The sequence below is a fragment of the Scleropages formosus genome, chromosome 15 (assembly GCF_900964775.1).
Source record: "Scleropages formosus chromosome 15, fSclFor1.1, whole genome shotgun sequence".
NCBI classification, from domain to species: domain Eukaryota; kingdom Metazoa; phylum Chordata; class Actinopteri; order Osteoglossiformes; family Osteoglossidae; genus Scleropages; species Scleropages formosus.
Window position 1 is genome coordinate 21,581,871 of NC_041820.1, and position 20,293 is coordinate 21,602,163.

The 20,293-nt window shown below is 41.8% G+C and overlaps 1 protein-coding gene across 3 annotated transcripts in view; it reads right to left on the reverse strand.

The window, feature by feature from the left end:
* The window catches only part of bahd1 (bromo adjacent homology domain containing 1), a 77,643-nt gene that overhangs the window by 10,399 nt on the left and 46,951 nt on the right, over positions 1 to 20,293 (reverse strand). For 2 of the 3 annotated variants that reach the window (XM_018727853.1, XM_018727852.1), the window contains exon 2: positions 1,205 to 2,851. In XM_018727853.1, coding sequence (XP_018583369.1) covers positions 1,205 to 2,831 — 1,627 coding nt within the window. In that variant the 5' untranslated portion in view covers positions 2,832 to 2,851. Of the gene's footprint in view, positions 1 to 1,204; positions 2,852 to 20,065; positions 20,155 to 20,293 lie in introns of those variants that run through there. The other variant, XM_018727851.1, reaches the window with a different exon arrangement.

Sequence of the window (20,293 nt, forward strand, 5' to 3'; positions counted from 1 at the left end):
CCACGTGATGTTATGTGGCACTCTGTATGTGAACTGTGGCAGTGTTTTGTTGTTTGGATATTATTATATTATATGAGGCCTGAGTTTACATGTATAGCCATTTTCTCTGGCCACTGACTGGGCATGGAGTCATGCCCAGAGCATTAAATCAATACTTAAAAAATAATAATATATAATAAATACAGGCATACCCCGCTATCCGCTCTTAATCTGTTCCTGAAGATGGGGTGGAAAATGAAAAGACAGATAGCAGGAGCCCATTTCCTATTATTCTTCATAGATAAAATTAGTCTGTTCCCAGCCCATCCCAACTTTTGACAAACATTTCTAAAAAATACTTCATATAATAGTATTATAGTAAAACATTACATAATTTTCAATTATAATCAAAAAAAACTTCAAATAATACTCATACTATTAAAAGTACAGAAGTAAACCACAGAGTATTTATTTAAGCTGCCCAGAAATTTTGTAAAAACACACTTGGACCATGCTATAAGCAGCATTACAGAATGCAGAAGTATTGGAGCACAAGCTTAATTGCACCTCTGCATCATTAGACAGCAGCACTCAGCAGACCTGCACACCTGGCCAAAAGCTTTCAAACAACACGGGAGTTATTAATCCCCCATAACTCCCTACAATGGCAGTTCAACAACTATTTACACCTACAGCAGCAGTGCTATATTATGGGAGGGCTACCGCTCCCACTGCTACCACTACAATGTTTTGTAGTATTTTTTTTGTCAGTTTGAGTAAGAAAATAAAATACGTTCTTAGAGGCAAACTTTTTTTGTTCTTTCAGAGACACTTTGGCAAAAAGGCATTACGAGGGGAGGGATTGAGGTGGGTGGCAAATAAAGGCATTCGTTTTCAAGAGGCAATACAATGAAAGCACTGATACTGGGAGGGTGGATAGCGGGGTACTCCTGTATACTAAAGAAATAATTATAGTGATAACAGATCAAACCTTAAATCAATAAACTGAAAAGGCTTCTGATAATAATGCTAATTTAGTAGGAACATTTTTGATGCTAAAACCCCCACGGGGGGTGGGGTGGATTGGGGGGGAATCCACATCTGTCCCACCACTGAACAGCACAAGTCAAACCCTTTTGGTTGCACCTCACCAGCAACATGTTGTGACACTTCACATTGCAGTTTGTCACAAATTCTAACTAATCAGCTTGGTGTCATTACTTACCCGTTTTGATTTTGTGGTTGCAGCCTGAGCAACTTGTGTGGTAGGAGCATCTCCTATTGGTCAGAGGAGGAACAGCTCTGTAGGCATAGCTGCTGACCCTGTATGCCTCACCAAAGCAGGGGGACCCAACCGAGTTGCAGAAGGCTGGGTGTGGGATTCCTGAGGGGTGGGAAACTGTTGACGTCAGCAGCCTGGAGCCCGGGACCCCATTGGAACACAACTTGATGGGTGGGGGCAATGTGGCAGGGGCAAAGGGTACAGGGCTGCTGCTTAAGGGAGCCAAGGGAGCTCCTTGATGGGGGATGTGCACATAGAAGCAGGAGAGGCAGGGATAGGAATGGCTATCAGTTGCAAAGGCTGTGTGAGCCAAGCGGTGTGGCTGAGGATGGAACTCCTGCTTCACTGCAGAAGGCGAGTGGTCCTCTGGCTCGCCATAAGCCTGCGGGCCCAAGAACAGGGCAAGCCTGTGGTAGTCCATAATGCCATCCTGGGCACAACAGTAATAAGGGTTTACTTCAGTTTCTGTCTGCTCTTCCTTGACGGGCTTTAATGGGTAACTCAACATGGTGCGGCACTGGTAGCCTGATCTGTTGAAGCCACGCTGCACAGCCATCCCCTCCCACTCCACATCAGGATGGAGGGCCTCCCTTTTGCACAGTGTGCAGCTCCCCCTTGGCTGCAGCTGCAGGTGTGAATGCAGTTTGTGTCGCTGCTTGCGTGATTTGGAGTGTGGCTGCTTGCCCCGTGCACCCGGACACACCTCCTTATTATCGGTCTTTAGTCGTCGCTTAGCGCCAGCAGAAGTGCTAGTCAGCTTTAGCAAGGCTGCAGCGTTGAGGCCTGCCAAGCGCCGGGGGGTGGGACTATCCAGGCTGAGCTCCTTCAGGCCTTCGGAATCAATCTTGGCCCTTTTCTGAGGCTTGGGACTTCGGAACGAGTCAGACTTCTCTGAGCACTTCTGGGAGTCCTGTATCTTCCTCAACCCTGCTGGATCCTTAGCAGCTTCACCAGACAATGTGTACTGCCCATTTGGGTGCTGCAGCTTCTTGGCGTGCCTAGTGGCCTGCTGGGGGTCTTCTCTCTCTAAAAGCAGGCTGTTGACTGCCTCTGCATTGAGTGACGCTACCCTACGTTTTCTAGGCTCCATGCCTGGGGGGCACGGAAATGGATTCTCCAATTTGGACTTAGCATTTGGGTCCAATGTTGTGTTGCAAGCCTGTTGGGTGCTCTTGTTGCAGTTACGCTGCCTGGTCCTTCTTGATCCTAGCCGGCACTTGAGCTCCTCAGTGCTGCTAGACAGTACACCAAGGCCCTTTTCCTGCTCCTCATCACTCTGCACCCCACTTGCCTCCAGACGGGTGAGCAACACATGGCAGTTGCGGGTTCCAACCTCTGATACTCCCATCCTCCCCCTGAGTGGGTACAGCTTCCGGTCTTTCTCTAAACACAGCTCCCTGATCTCCTTGGTTCCACCCCTCTTGGCCACACCCTGCCTGGTTCTGCTGGTTCGCAGTGGGCACTCTGGCCAGGCTCCACCCATTGTCTCACCATGCAGCCTGTCCCCAAGCTGATCCCTGCCTTCAGTTTGATACTGGTTCAGAGTATCCTTCTGCCTCGCGTGGGTCATCACATACTTCCACAAGAAACCTAAGAAAAACAAGGCAACAATTAATTTTCACACTTAAGTCATTCAGAGAGTACCAGTTGAATCTAAAATTTGTGATTGTCAGGCTGCACTAAACCCAGTATTTTCTGAAACATCTCAGATTTTGAAACCATTGCCTCATGAAAATGAATTACTACAGATACCACAGCTGAAGCAAATCCTGCGTTATCAGTCATTTAGTAAGACCAGGACACAAAGCCAGACACGTACAGGCCTTGCCAGTCTTGTATTATAAGTAGATGAACTAGCTGCCTTTTTTACATGGTCAGCTGTTTTTGATCTGACGGTAAACCATATTAACAAGATAAACCAGCAAAGTAAACGCACTGTTCTTGTTTAAGACTCCGTTATCACTACAAAGGTCACCTATAATAAAAGGATTATAACTCAGCTGTTCAACAGAGAAAGATTTTCATAATTCAAATAAAGGCAGTTTGATGAACAGGCACACATACATATGAAATGCATGATGCAGATACCCACACCATCATTACACTACACAAGCTTTCTGAAAGAAGCAAGTATAGATGTGAATACACATGTGAAAGGCCATTTAAAAAAAAAAAAAAAAAAATTAAAAATACAGTAGTGAGGGTAGTTTGCCAAAATATGAAACTACAAATGTATTTTATGCAATGTTGCTAACTCATCCCTGCAAGTGTAATAAATTTACCATTTCACTACAGACACCCCTTCACTTATGCAAATAGACCGTTCTTCAAACCATTACGCAAGTCAAATTAGGCATGTCAAATTTCCCCTCCTCCCCCACCATTCAACATCATCACATACTCCTTTATATGTACAGCATCCTTCACTATCGTTTTTGTAGTCGAGACAGCTAAACCTAGTTCTCGTGAAATGGACAATCTGTCCATTTTCATACTTCCTTATTATTTTCAATTTCATCTCCAAATTGATTGCTGTACGCTTGTGAGACAGTTCTCATTTTCCTTCAAATGCACGTTTACCACCAGGCATTGAGAATACTGAAATGGGTAAAAAATATGCGAAGAAAGCACTACACTAACGAGAGGAGATGCGTTTACGGCTCAAAACGCGTGGGAACTAGGAAGATCCAGCTTCCTGCCTTGTCTGGCTATGCTGACTTGAGCTCAATGTATTTCAGATGTGTAAGTGCTACCTGTAAAAAATGTGTATGCCGGGAATTTCACTTCAGAAGAAGAATTCAGGCGAGGCAGTTTACGAAGCCTGACTGAGATGCTAACAGTCAAAAAGTGCAATATTCACACTGATGCTTCTATGAAGCCACAAACAAGAGCAACCTGTCTACTTTTTGTGCACAAACTCTGAAGAGCTTTAAACACAGGCCTATTCAGGTACACCATCAACATGGGTCTTTACACACAACTGTCTTCTGGGCATGTCTGAGCAAAGGGTTCTACTTCAGAAGTGCCGACCTGGTACCCAAGTTTCCTAGCCATCTTCTTACCCATTTTCAGCAACATGGTCCATTTCTCTGCAGCCGATACATTTCTCGGAAGATGCCAAAACCACTGAGCAGCTAGCTAGTAAGAATCAGTACATGTGTGTTGAAACACAAAGCCAAAGGTGCTCATGTCCACATGCCATAGCAGAGGAACATCATTAAAGCTCCTTCTCCCCACACTTCATCTCACTGGCAGCAGACTATATCAGCAACAGATATACTCACTGTCACAAACAGCCTGGCTGTCATCACATCCTTGACCAATGGTAACACCTTGAAGTGATAATGATTGCTAGGAGACATATGAGCTGGACAGCAGCACTGAAACACATTCATTTCTGGTACTCTGCGAGTTATGATAGTGTGAACTGGCTCATGCGCAACTGGGAAATAGGGACGCAATGTCGGCACAATGCCAAACTCCCATTGGCTGAGATGTCTTTTCGCCCCAACATCTTTACATTTTGCATCCTTGAGTAAATGAGCTCAACTCAAAGTAACACAGCTCAACACAGTAGCACGTGGAGGAAAACATAATTCAACGGAGACAATATACACTGTCGGAGACATTGTCCTATATGCTTTCTTTTGGAAGTGCTGACTATGCTGTTCTCTGAATTTTTCTGTTCAGATTTTTACAAATTCTTTTTATTACAAAAAAGATTAAGCAAAGCGGCAGGAATGTACTTAAGAAGAGTGCTGGTGATGATACCAAAATTTTTGTGTACTTCAGGTGGTGAGTACCCAAAAAAAAAGCACTTTAACATGAACAAGAGCTTACCGTTAAAGCATACTGAACAAAATGTGATATTTGCACAAATGGAGTAGCGTTATCTTCAAACCATTTCCGCTTTTCTCAGTGAGAGTCCTACATTTACTGCAGAATTCACGAACTTAACACGTTTTCAAACTGTTTTAACATTTATTTATTAAAAATGGAAATTGGCTTTAGTTATGAACTTGTTTCGGTTTTGATTAGTCTGCCCCAACCTTATTTTTCCCCATTAGCTGTTATTTTTATTGTGCAATTTTTTAGAACTCGAGGTTTTACAGGAACACATTACCTTATAGCATTAACAACTTGTTGTATTACACTTTTTCAAGTAGATGCCTGCATTGTACACCTTGAAAAAAATCATATTGCTGTTTGACACAGGACATTAACATGTGCTTAATACATATGTTCAGGGTTCACCTGCTATACAACTTGTATATACAAAACTGACAGATGTTTACCACTCTCCCTCTGTAATGACACACAATCAATATCTGTGTTAAAATGTTACAGTTAAAATGCAAAGCCGGATTAATTGGATTTCAGATGCTTCCTTTAGTACACCTTAACCAGCTTAAATGTACTCGTGTGTGCACGCTAACACAATCCCAATTAAGTCCTGGAGGGGTAAAACCCCTTTTTTGGTCCTTGCTGCTACTTCAGCAATTTCTCCTACCATAAATACCGGACAGCCCCACAAAAAGGTAAATTTTAGCCATATTCACCACAGCATGCTGGCAGAGACACTATCACATTAAATATGGCCAGGTACACAAAACCAATTTCCAAACACGGGATACAGATGACAAGAAAAGTGCTTTTCTTTCACAAGAGAGCTAGGGGGGGGCTGGTAGCATAGTGATTAAAGTTGCTGCCTTTGCACCCAAAGATTGCCAGTTCAAACCTCAACTCCGGCTACAGGTGAGCTACGTACTTACCCAAAACTTATAGGGAGGATTGTGTGCAAATTCTTGTGTAACAATTTTGGCTATGGGGGGTTGACTCTGCATTTTGTCAACTTTAAATAAACTCAATAAATGTAAACCAGTTCATATCATATCAATATATTATTCATGAATATATATCTGAGGGCAGCAGGCAGAGTAGTGGTTACAGCTGTTCCCTTTATATCTGAAGGTCACAGGTCTGAATCCCACCTCCTGCTTCAATACCTTGGGCAAAGTACTTGCCTTAAGTTGCTTCAGTAAAATTACTGAGCTGTATAAATGGGTAAATAATTATAAGTACCTTAACACTGCAAGACACTTGAGAAAAGCATCAGCTAAATTATTAAATGTAAGACAGAAGGCCCTAGTTCTGACTGAACACAATGTGTGAAGGTGTTTTATACATTTTTTTGAGCTAACAGATGTGGTACTTGTATTCAGAACACACAACTCGATGTACTTCTTATACATGAGCTCTATCATGCAGGGTGTTCCCACTATATAACAGCAAAATTAACAAAAAATGGCTCTTCCAGCAAAAGGATGGACAGGGGGATATTTTTCCTCTAGGATATAATGGCAAGCACTGTTAACCTGGACCCAGCACCATTAATTTAAGTGGTGCTGGATTTTTCCATCCAAAAATTATACATCAAAATACTATTTCAACATTTAACTTTGATCTGTGTAGGTTAATTCATTTTTTCTGATTGGAAATTGAAAAAGAAAATGCCAATTACAATGCCTTCATTTGTTTGTTTTAAAAATGAAAAATTATGAACCAACCATTTAAAAACCATTTTTTGCTCAAAATGTAAAATATGTAAATCATGCATCATTTATACATTTTTTGCCGTCTTATTTTTCGACTGAGTTATTTTGTTTTGTGGTATTCTCGAAAAACCCACATGTAAACTAATTGAAACTGCACATAGTCCATCAGTGGCTTCATTGAACATGCTGACTTTGCGCCAAGTTATTAATAAGTTAATGTGGATCGCTGCGTGCTTTTCAAAAGCAGCAAGAGAGTGACAGTAAGGAGGACGACATGTCACCGTGAATACTGGCAGGATTTTTCAGGTGCTACTTCTTAATAATCTTACTACCAATTAAGCGCAGGTGTTAAAAGCACCTTGAAGTTCTAGCTGGTTAGTGGCAGTAGAGCATGACAAGATGTACGTTTCATTCATCATATTTGGTATTGGGAGATTCTGATTTCTATACTTGGTATGATTAAATGAAGACAAAACTAATAAACAAGTTCTTTTATTTTTTGTGTGTGCTCAGAAACAAAAAGCTGATTCTCATTTTTCTGCTTTCAATATTAAATCAAAAAAATGAATACAACGTAAAGAGTAACAATTTTAAAATTCTTGTGTAACCTTTACTGTATTCAGCAACTTTCCATACTCGTTCCTGGTTATTTATATGTATTTATTTAGCAAATGCTTTTCTCCAAAGCAATTTACAATGAACACTATGTAGTACTTAGCTAAGACCTTTTTAATCCAAGGTACCTTAGCATGTTAAATACAGTATACTACCAACCGTCAGTCACTCATCTATAAAACAGAATGACACATTTATTACATTTATTTAGCAGATGCTTTCCTCCAAAGCGACTTCCAACAAACTCTATGTAGTGTTATCAGCCCATACACCTTATTCACCAAGGTGACTTACACTGCTAGATATACTACATACAATGGGTCACTCATCCACATACAAACATTAGTGGAACGCACTCTCTGTGTCACTCACACACTATGGGGAACCTGAACAGCATGTCTTTAGACTGTGGGAGGAAACTGGAGCACCCGGAGGAAACCCACGCAGACATGGGGAGAACATGCAAACTCTACACAGACTGAGCGGGGATCGAACCCACATTCTCTCACACCACACAGGCACTGTGAGACAGCAGCGCTACTTGCTGTGCCACCATGACACACACACACACACACACACACACACACACACACACACACACACACACACACACACACACACACACACACACACACACACACACAATTTAGAGTCAACAATTTGCTTAAGACATGTCTTTAGGCTGTGGGAGGAAAAGCAAAGACAGGAAGAATATGCAAATTCCACACACTGTGTGAGGGGAACTCAGCAGTTACTGTAATTGGATAAAATTTTTGAGGACACTGAACACACATTATGGTAGCTCACTAAATCAAATGCCGTTTTTGCGAGGGGTGGTAAAGAAGTCTATTGTACACTAAGATATGTAGGAATACAGCATTTCCCACAAACATACCATTTAGGATGATAGAGGAAAAGTTTTTAAGCAACAACATAAAAAAAAAGCACCTTTTTGTTTTTTCTAACTTGATTTTGTGTTACAGGGCATCCTTTTTCTATCTAGTGATACATATGTGGGCTAGAAGTCTCTTTATCAAATTATGATTACAAAAGCAAGGCAGCATATATTTAAAAAAAGTACAGAGGTACAACATATCAGAGGCCCTCTGTTCTCTTCCATAGCTCTCTAATAATTCTTGGTAAGAACATTTTTACACAGCACAGACATTGGAAGGCCATCAAATGACTAAATCCTTAAGATTTAGAGATGACTGACACCACATGAATCCCAAATCTGAAATGCCTTATCTATCACCTGACATGTTCAGCCCAATTTTTATGTAGTACTCAACAAATTGAGGTTGTATCCTTTGCATGTCCTTGCAACACATTTTCCTGATCAACAGTTTTAAAGAACAGTCTTCAGCAAGGACAATGTAAACATGCTCTTCTCATTCACAAATGTAGGGAATATCACTTCCTTATGACTGTGCACTTTCTTTCCAGCCCTTTTTTAAAAAAAAAAAAAAAAACCGCAATCATCATCAAGTTCCCATTTGAAGAGGACATCCAGCCCTCCAGCCCCACACCCCAGACAGGACCACAGGTACGGCATGGCTTTTTATGGCACTCGGTCACTGTGAAGGGTGCAATAAGAGGGAAAATGGCTACATTTGCCTAAAGTCAATGGTAGGACTTAATGCAGAGTCCATAGCCTCATGTGTTAGACGCAAAGCCTGACTACTGCCCACACACAGGAACTCAAGGGCCAGTAAGATTCATTTGACATGTACTTTCTGATTTCCCGTGGCTCACATTTAACCATTTTGGGGTTTGACAACAACATCCTGTGAGATTTGCTGAAGGAAAGTGAAGCGAATCCAGAGCAAAGTGCATCACAGCCCTCAGGTAATGGTATCCGGAAGAGCAAAGACCAAGAAGTAACGTGTAAACAGCACGGATTTCCACTCCTTTGCGCAGTTGTCTCCAGGCGCCTCAGTCATTATCCACACAGAGCAGAAAATTCTCACACAAATTCCCAAGAAAATTAGTCTGCTGTTTAACAAAATAAGCTTTAGAAAGCATAAGGTGGTCAATAAAATGGTGGAAAAAAATAGAAAGTGAAGAAGGGGCTGGCATAAAATATCCAGAATTTGCTATAAACCGTATCAATTATCACATTTACACTGCAGGCAAAAGTGTTTTCAATCTTAATTCTAGTAATAGAACTTGGATAAGAAAAATGCACATTTTCAATGATGATAAATGATTACAGCTATAAAACACACACACACACACACACACACACACACACACACACACACTTCTTTATAAATCAGAGTTAGGTCAAGTACCAATATATTTATAAACGAACTACCACATACAGTGATAATTTACATTGGATCGCTACCACTGGACAAATTTGTAGTGAATTCGTATTCCGTAGTAGTACGAATTGGTAACTGCTGTTCAGGTCTGGCGATCAAGCAAATGCTGTTAATCAGAGAATACTTTAACCATACTGAATTTCTTTCTATTAGTTTCACATGTTCTACTCACAAAAATCATGACACACTAGCATGTGAAGCCAAATCAAGGTTTTAAAGAAAGGGTAGAAAAATAATGATTTTTATTTATTCATTTAGCTGCAAAAGTGACTTACAACATTAAGCTACTTAGAATTATTTACCCATTTACACAGCTGGGTAATTTTTACTGGAGCAGTTTAGGGTAAGTACATTGCTCTAGGGTAGTACAGCAGTAGGTGACATTTGAACCAGTAACTTCCAGATCCAAAGGCTGCAGTTCTAACTACATTACTAGCTGCCCCATCAATCAAATAAACTAATTAATATTGTCTGGATGTTTCGATCCTAAAGAGCAAAATGGAAATTGGTTCTGCACTACTCAACTGTTGTGTTTTCCCCCTTTAAATTGGGCGCAGTAAATAGCTTGTGCCTGGAAAACAGTAATATCTTAAAACATGTCTCTGCTAGGGTGACATACAGTTGACATTTGACAGTTTAAACACAGCAAAATTTACCACTTCAGTCCTTTTCTGTTTTAACCATAGCACAAAAACCTAATACCTGTCACAGAAAGTTCAGGTGGTCAGGCCTCAATAGAACAAGAGCATGATTTATACATGACAAAATGCTGTAGTGCAGAACAAACACCCTTTTGGAGTCCTGAAAACTTCAGACAGGTTTAATTAGTAAACGGGTTTCATAACTAACTAAGTTAATAGATTCTGAAGTTAAACTAGAGTTTCCTACTGTATTGAAAGCATGAACATGAGTGTCAAGAGCATTGAAAACTGAGATACCACGTAACACCACTGACACACTAACAGCACTAGGGTTGGTAATTTTTTAAAACAGATTTACTTTTTTTCTTCATCTTGTGTGTTCTTCATAACTCTAAATGTTTATTTTAATAGCAATATTACCAAAATATGTCTTTTCTTCCTGAAAACAAATCCATAGCGGCCGTCAACCAGCTTCTTTCTGCCACGACATCTTCTGCATGCGTAGGGCATCTTTAGCAGACAGAGTCTTGTCCAGTCTGAACTTAGAAACAAGACTGGCAATAAAATGCAGCAAAACCTGCCTTTGTCTTAAAGACCCTAAACAAGAACATTGAGTTGGGTGAGCCAGAAGTAACCCACACTTCTAGTAAATCTGATGGTGTCTGTGAATGAACTATAACCATCATTGTCCAAAACCTGTGGGGTAACTTAATTTGACTTTTTTATTTGTTATAAGGAGTTTAAAATTGACTTGTGTATTAAACACTGGTTTCACTAACCTAGAGTTCTTCTTGTTTCATTAATAGTGTAATTTAACTCATTCATTTTATTCAAATACTTTAAATTTACTCATTTGGCAGACGCTTTTGTCCAAAGCAACATAAATCTCTCATCAAAAGTACAATTTATGATGCATTACATTAAGAGAAAGAGACATGGCTGCAGACATGTGACTCTCAAGTAAACTTCTTTATACTGAGTACTTTGTGCTGATAGTTCCCTGTATCACCATCAGCAGTGTGTAAAGAAAACACACACCATGGAAGAAACTGCATTAGAGGAGCTCAAATGTGTAGAAAAACAGAGGTAAATGTGGAAACTTTCAAACAGAGATAAAACACATGGTAACAACTAAGCAGAGCTGAAACCAGAAAAGGAGACGGTCTAATTAGCTTATTGCAATCAGACTCTCACTTGATATAATCCACACAAAGCAATAACAACTGACTGCAGACATGACGTATCCCACATTAAGTGTTCCAGGTAAGATCAACAAACCTTCCTACTCATGGACAGTTTTTTCTGCATACCACACTTAAATGACTCAGGTGAGCTACATGTTGTCAATTTTCACAAGAAACTGCCCATTTTAACACCAAACCACTGATGGAAAAACTAAAATGTGTATGAAGGCAGCAGTCACATTTTGTAACCATATTGATGGGTTTTACACACACAAGGTTATTCTACAGAAGTGTGGTGAAAACAAGAACAAAAACAAAGACTTAACTTCCTAAAATTAAAATGCAATAAGACAAACAGTTAACGTTTTTTAAAGCAACCTGCCCCTCCTGGATCGGGGCCTTGTTGTGGAAGAAGGGCTTGCATGATTTAAGGATCTCCAGAGCTATATTGTTGGGAGCAGAATGCTCCTGGTAGGGTCTCCAATGGTGACCAGGTCTGGAGTGAAGACCCAGACTAACACAATCCAAAAAACCCCTACGGCAAACGTAAACAAGTCTACATTTACCCTGTCCTGAATAGGGTCACCGGGACCTACCCCTGGAGCCAGGCCCGGGGATAGTTTTCTTAAGCAAGCGCCTAGTGGCTGGGCAGCCCAGGTAACCTGGTGGCCTCAGCCTGAAAAAGCAACGTGGGAGGGCCATGTGGGCTCACCACCTGCAAGGTCTAGCATAGGGGTCAGCTGCAATGCCTTTCAGACAGCAGGAGGGGGCAGGGTGGCGAATGGTGTCATAGACCCTTACAGCAGAAACTGGCCCTTGGCACATGGAATGTATCCTCACTGATGGAAATGAGCTGGAACTGCTTCAGGAGGTTAAAAGATATCAACAAGATATAGTTGGGCTCACCTCCACCAACAGTGTTGGCTCTGGAACCAAACTCCTCGATAGGAGGTAGTATCTCTCCTACTCAGAAATTGCACAGGGTGAGAGGTGCCGGGCAGGTGTGGGGGCACTCACAAGCCCCCAGCTGGATGTTGTACAGTTGGAGTTTGTCCCGGTGGACGAGAGGGTCGCCTCAATGCAACTTAACATCACAGAGAGAAAAACTCTGACTGTTGTGAGTGCTTATAGACCAAAACAGTAGTTCAGAGTATTTGACCTTCTTGGAAAGAGTGGGTAGGGTTCTGGACAGGGCCCCACCTACAGACTCCATAGTCCTACTGGGGGTCTTCAGCACTCAAGTTGGCAATGACAGAGAAATCTGGAATGGGGTGATTGGGAAGAACAGCTTGCCCGATATGAGCTCGAACAGTGAAATATTCTGTGCTAACCATAGTGTGTTCCATAACAAACACCATGTTCGAACACAAGGATTCTTATAAGCGTACTTGGTACCAGAGCTCCTTGGGCTAAGGGTCAACAATTGACTTTGTAGTCGTTTCGTCTGACTTGAGGCCAGATGTTCTGGACACTCGCGTGAAAAGGTCTACTGAGCTGTCAACCTATCACCATCTGGTGGTACGCTGGATCAGACAGCAGCGAAAACTGATGGACAGACCCAGTAGATCAAAGCGTATGATGAGAGTGTGCTGGAAATGACTGTCAAAGGACACTGCCCAGAATGATTTTAACTCCCACCCCTGTGAGAACTTCTCAAATGTTCTGGAGGAGGGAGGAGACATGGGGTCCGAATGGACTCTGTTTAAAACCTCCGTTGTGGAAACAGCCAAGCGCAGTGGTGGCTAAAAGCTTGTTGGTGCCAGTCACCGTGGCAACCCAACCCACTAGTGGACACCGGTGGTGAGAAAAGCCATCAAGCTGAAGAACGAGGCCTTTAGGGCCTGGTTGGCTCTGGGGACTCCTGACTCAGCAAATAGGTACCGGCAGGCAAAAAAAAGGCAGTGCAGCCAGTGCTGCCTTAGAAAATGACTTTCGGTCAGCCTCAAAGAGGTTCTGAAGAACCCTCCAGTGGTTCAGAAAGGGTTCGGAGAAGGTTCGCTCAAGCTGTGCTCGGCAAATGTGGATAAATGCTGACCTCAAATGAAGACATTGTCGGAAGGTGGAAGGAGCACTTTGAGGGACTCCTAAATCCAAGAGAGAGGCATCCCTTACAGGAGTCAGGGCCAGAGGCTTCCAAGGCATCAGAGTCCATTTCCCTGGTGGAAGTCACTGAGGTAGCTGGAAAGCTCCACAGCGGCAAAGCACCAGGGGTGGATGAGATTCACCTGGAACTGCTTAAGGCCCTGTATCCTGTGGAAGGGGACCAGAAAGTGTGTGCCAACTATCGGGATATCACACTTCTCAGCCTCCCTGGGAAAGTCTATGCCAGGATGCTGGAAAGGAGGCTCTGGCCGATAGCTGAACCTCAGATTGAGGAGGAACAATTCGGATTCTGTCCTGGCTGCGTAAGACCTTTTTATCCTCTCACAGATAACTGAGGGAGCATGAGAGTTCGCTAATCCAGTGTACATGTGTTTTGTGAACTTGGAGAAGGCCTACGAACATATTCCATAAGAAATTCTGTTGGCGGTGTTTTGGCAGTATGGGGTGCTGGACACGGAGCAAGAGCTGTGTCTGCATACTTGGCATTAAGTCCAGCTCATTCAATGTGGGTGATGGACTCCGCCAAGGTTGTGTCTTGTCCCCACTCCTGTTTGTGGTTTTCATGGACAGAATATCAAGGTGCAGATGAGATCAGGAGGGCATTCTATGTGGAGGCCAGAAGGTGATGTGTCTGTTTTTTGTGGATGATGTTGCTCTTTCGGCACCGTCACATGGATACCTCCGGCACACACTGGAATGGTTTGCAGCCAAGCGTGAAGCGGTTGGTATGAGGATTAGCACCTCCAAGTCCGAGTCCATGGGTCTCTCATGGAAAAGGATGGTATACCCCTTTCACGTAATGGGAGAGAATTTAGAATTTGCCCCAGGTGGAGAAGTTTACCAGCAGCAGCTTACTACCTTGGGGTCTTTTTCACGAGTGAGGGGAGAAGGAAGCGTGAGATCAACTGCAGACTGGGAGCAGCAGCAGTAGTAATGCAGTCGCTGTATCGGACTGTAGCAGAGAAGGGGGTGCTGCCCCTACAGTAACCTATGGTCATGAACTCTGGGTAACGACCGAAAGAATAAGACTGCGGATACATGCGGCTGAAATGTGTTTTCTCCGCAGGGTGCTGGGACTCACCCTCCGTGACAGGGTGAGTTTGGCCATCCGGGAGAAGCTCAGAGTGGAGCTTGACATTAACACCTGCCAAATGTGGGTAGAAAATGGCAATGGCGGGTAACTCCATTGCCCATACTAGCCACTTTGGCAGGTGATGTTTTCGTGGTGTGACCCAAAAAAAAAAAAATTGTACACAAAACTCTCCTAAGACAATTAAATCAAGTCAATGTTATCCTAAATAATACAACACTCCCACGAGCACTTGCTGCACAGCATGCAAATGCATACTATTGGGCGCTTCAGTGCCAGACTCCAGCAAGTGAAGGACGAAAGAAAAGTTGAAAAAGTGGCGGCATACTTAGGGCGTGAAGACAGTATTTCTGTGAAAGCACTTTTCATGATGAAGTATTCACTGCTGCTTTTCCAAAACGTGCACATGAATGGGAAGCATAGCAGACCCTTCACTGATTAATGTTTACTCGCACATCCACAAGTAATCGAAACTAACATTACTGCACTTGATTGCTAGTAATTACATTAATTTTACAAATTTTAAGAAAAGCAAGGTAAATTACCTTACAGGTAATATTATTGTAGCTAGGCAAGCTTAGAATGTGGGCAGATGAAAAGAGATCTGAGCAGCCTAACTTTACATTAATGGTAGACTAGCAAAAATACACACAAACACACACACACACACACACACACACACACACACACGTTTAAAAAAGCTTCCCTTTTTTATTAAGCAAGATGAAATTTTTTTTTGTCGACAGTGTGGATGCAAAAAAGGCTGAACTCATTTTGTTCAAATAAATTTCTCAGATGTACATAGCTTTGGAGAAAGGCATCTGCTAAATGAATAAAAGAAAATCAAAAAAATGCAGTTAGTCTCAAGTTACTTTTTATTTATGTGGGGGGGCATTTTGGCTAGTAAAAATGTTGAGTGGCTAGTGACTTCGGAAAATCACTAGCCACAGGAGCTGGTGAGCCAAAAAGTTAACGTTAAGCCCTGGACGAGACCCCAAGATCGACCCAAGCCCTGCTGGAGAGATTATATATCTCCCATTTGGCCTAGGAGCGGCTGGGGATCCATCCGGTTGAGCTGGAGGAAGTTGCGAGGCACAGGCACCTCTGGGCTTCTTTAATCTCCCTATTGCCACAGTGATCCTAGAAGGATCAAGTGGTCAAGAAAATGGATGGGAAGCAACTTACTGTATAGGCCAACAAATACTAGTTAAGTATTTGCTAAGGTTATCACAGATTAACTGTACAAAAGTGGACTTCATACATGTGTAAAGCATCACAGATGTCCATAGATGTCTTGTGCAACTTGCCTGGGCCATGCTTAGAATATATCTAAACCTTAAGGTTCTCGGTTTTCACTCTGTTGTGGTGGAACGACCTCCCACTCACTCAGAATTGCTGATTCTCTGTCCACACTTAAAAAGGTCTTAAAACTCACCTCTTGCAGACTCACTTAGCCCATGACCAAAGTTCATGTAAGGTGTAATGCTCATGCACTATAACTTTAAGATCATGCCTGGATAAACCTTTATGCACCTACTCGTGTAATGCAACACAAATGTTTATATGTATCTTCTAAAAAAAAAAAAATAGAAAGGTGATCAGGTATCATGGATATTCTGATAAAGTTTTATACAGCTACTCGTGTAATGAGCATCGGTTCATACAGTGGAAAGAAACTAATTGCACTTAAGTATCACGTGTCTTCATCTAAGCTTCCATTCCTGGTAATCCAATATACACGTATTTTCTATGAGATGTAGCACATGTTTTTCTCCAATGCGATGTGCAAATAAAATGTAAATGTAATTTCAAATCCTGAACACATTCTTTTAAGTACCATACCAGTTTCAAGAACAAACTGTAAACAAAAATGCATACCTAAAAAATAACTTCAATAAATCAACTTTGGCAAACACTTCCAATACACACATAAAGAATAAAGAGACGCAGACCTAAATCAAACTGACAGCAAACGTGTGTCTAAAAGTATCAGTTAACATTTCACCTTAAATAAATCATAATGCTAAAAAGAGCACAACCTAGAACATAGGTACTACCATGTTACGTATTACACAATTATCATTAGTCTTTATCCAGCACTTCTAAGAATGGTCAGGCAAGAAGTCACTTAATGATCATCTGTAATGACTTGTTTTGATATTTATAAAAAAAAAAAAAAAAAAAACCTTGTATATTATTTAATTCCAAATGTAAAATTATCCCTAATTTGATGCGATAATCAACTTTCTAGTTCTTCTGTAAAATCTAGAGAGCCAATATAGATGACACTTTGAAGAGTTAAAAAAAAGGCCAGTACATTTCAGTCCAGTACATCATGAAGCTGTATTTTTCAATGCAGACTCAAAATTGTCAGTCTTAAAAATTTTGCTCTACTACAGGGCTGAGAGCATCGTTGTGGCACAGAGTGCTAAGAAATAAAAATAGTCAGCTTGTTGTTTTTGGAGTTTGTAAAGTGTAAAAGAGATTATTTCCTATTGTTTTATAGAGACATGTTGACTAGGTGAACCATGAAACAATGAGGGAAAGGGGAAATCTCATTTGTAGTTAATGAGGGATAGAGCAATGGCAAATGCACATCTTACATTTCTGTCTGGAGAGATCAAAGCAAGCTGCTTTACTGAACAAGACATGATTATGTTAATAAAATTTGCATGTCATTTAATTGCTACACACTTGCTACATTTCTTGTGCCAGCAATGACAAGTACAAAAATGTTTAATCTGTCTTCAGACTGTGCCATGATATATACAGTCATATATAAAGTCCCTTGATTTTTAAGGTCAAAAGATAGTATAGCATTTCAGTATATTGACAGAATGGACTGAAAGAGGCTGGTCACTGTTGAAGTACTTTATCTGCACCCCTCTGAAAAATATGTAGCTACATATGGATATTTTATCTATGGATATTTAATCTTTATTTTAAATATGTAGCTATCAAACAAGCTACTTTACTGAACTGAATATGGATATTTTATTCTATGTAGCTACATATGGATAAAAACAAAGCCACTTTAAATAAGTAGTAAGTAATAGAATAAAAAAACAAAAAGAATGCCAACATTTAATTTGGAATTGTATATACAACTACTTGAGGTAGTCTTGCATTTACATTTATTAAATTATCTGCCGCTTTTCTCCAAAGTGATTTACGATGTTAAGATACTTACAACTATTTACCCATTTACACAGGTGGGTAATTTTACTGGAGCAATATAGAGTAAGTACCCTGCTCAAGGGTACTACAGCTAGAGCTGGGGATCAAACCTGCAACCTTTTGATCCAAAAGCAGTAACTCTAACCACTATGCTACCAGTTTGTCCAGTAGTCTTTATGGCTAGACCCAAACATGACCTGCCCAGAATAAAACCTACACATGAAATTTCACTTGAAACAAATTACTAATGAATTTATTTCAAGTGGAAAACTAATGTAATAGTTCCTTAACTATTTCAGCAAATATGAAACTCCAGCTCACACAGTAGGAATCTAATTTTAGTGAATAAATCAAATCCTGATCAAGTATTTTAATAAACCATTATTCAACTAACATTTGCTCAAAGCAACATATATATTTGCAAACTGTTAGTATCTGTAGAGTACAAAATAAGCAGATACTAAATATAGGTGCTATCTAAACACAAAAACAATATGTAAATTTAATTATGAATCACTTTTGCCAAAGAACATACTAGTATTGAGTTCAACTACAGATATCTGCACACACACAAAGTCACAAAGATAGTACACAAATCACAGACAAAAATAAAGATGAACAAGTCTGAAAAAGAACAACACAAGGGCTGGAACGTCCAAATACTCTGAGGTATTTTAATTTATATTTTGTTATGCTCAACATTTCACAACAGGAAATCTGACATTTGTGATGTCAAGATCTAATGATGGAATCTAACACACAACAGAACATAGACCAAATTACTCTTGCATAAGAGCAATGATACGCAATCTATTATAAATGCTGTGTTATTTTATCAGAAAGAAACGCAACAGGAAAACAGCAAAAGATCATGGAAGCATCAAAATAAAACATTTTATTGTGATGAGACTAAGAGGGCAAGCATATCCAGCAGACAAAAATGGTCTAAGACCAGAGCATTCCCAACACACCTGACTCAACCTGTTCAGGTGATCACAACCACAGTGAGTTGGGCAGAGACCCAATGGGCACTTGGTGATGGGCAGGGACACTTTTTTTCCTTCCTTGCCAGCAGGAAAGCATGGAGGAAAGATGGAGCAGAGGTAGAGACTTGCTAAGGAGTTCTGTCCAGACATGTACATACAGCCACACACAGCTCAGCACAATATCTGAACAAAAATGCAGCTCACTCTACTTTAGACATGGTCAACCACGACCGTAAGTCACTGCAGTGGGTTGTCAATGTCATCATTTCCACGGTTTCAATTTGATAGGGCTCAGCTGTAGTGCCCATCCCTCTCCCCATGCCCATCATCAGCAGAAGCACCACGGACCCAACAAGGGAGCCACATGCACCCTGCCTGGTGTACATACACACACGCACACCCTGCTCGTTGCCGAGCGACCCCGGTGAGCCGATGAAATATTCAGAGTAAGTGAAGCCACGTTGTCGTGCAGGAGCCCCTGCGCTCGGCGCCATACAGTACTAGAACGGATGAGACTCATCCGTTCATCATGAGTTGTATGAGGAAGGGTTGAAGTGGCGGTGTGCCCTCCGAACACCATCATCATCACGACACGCGCGCCTTCACCTTCACGTTAAACACGCCCACAAGGACGACACTCACTGTACCTGCTGACCCATTAGGAAGTTCAAGGAGAGGGAGAGGGAGAGGGAGAGGGGGGGCATTGTGCTGACAGGAAACTGGCTGTTACGGGTTTGGGGTGGTGTTTATCTGCGTGAAAACGCGGGGGGTGAGAGTGGCGAGCGGTGGCGTGTGGCTCGCGCTGACCTACTTCACCGGCGGCGCCACAGCGTTCCGAGCGCTGCCTCTACATCCCAGGAACGAGCAGCAGCAGCGAACGAGCAAGGCAGCCGCCCCAAACCCTGTGCACACCTCCCGTCCCGGATTTACGCGAATACGGCGACGATACGCACCCAAAGCGAGCTGTCCGCTCCACAGCCACTGCCTAGTAGCTAGCTTTAGCTGCTAAGCTAGCCCTTGGCTTGTGAAATGTTTTCGCATTCCCCTGAACATAGGAATTCCCGTGCAATAGCGTCCCCACACACATGCTCGATTTTCATTAGTAATTGCCAAGCAAGCAACTTACTGTATCCGTTCGCGCGTGGAAACTTCGAGAGCCGACCGAATTGATGTATTTTATATCAATATCACGCCAAAGTTCCGCACAGCCGAGAAGTGCAGCAAGCAGCTCGGGAGCTTCTTCCTGGTTCGGCTCCAATCGGAACTAGGGCCGTTTTAATAAAACTTGGTCTCAACCAATCGCGAGACAGACATGCGGAGTGTGACATCCGTCATACCCAATCCACACAAACCA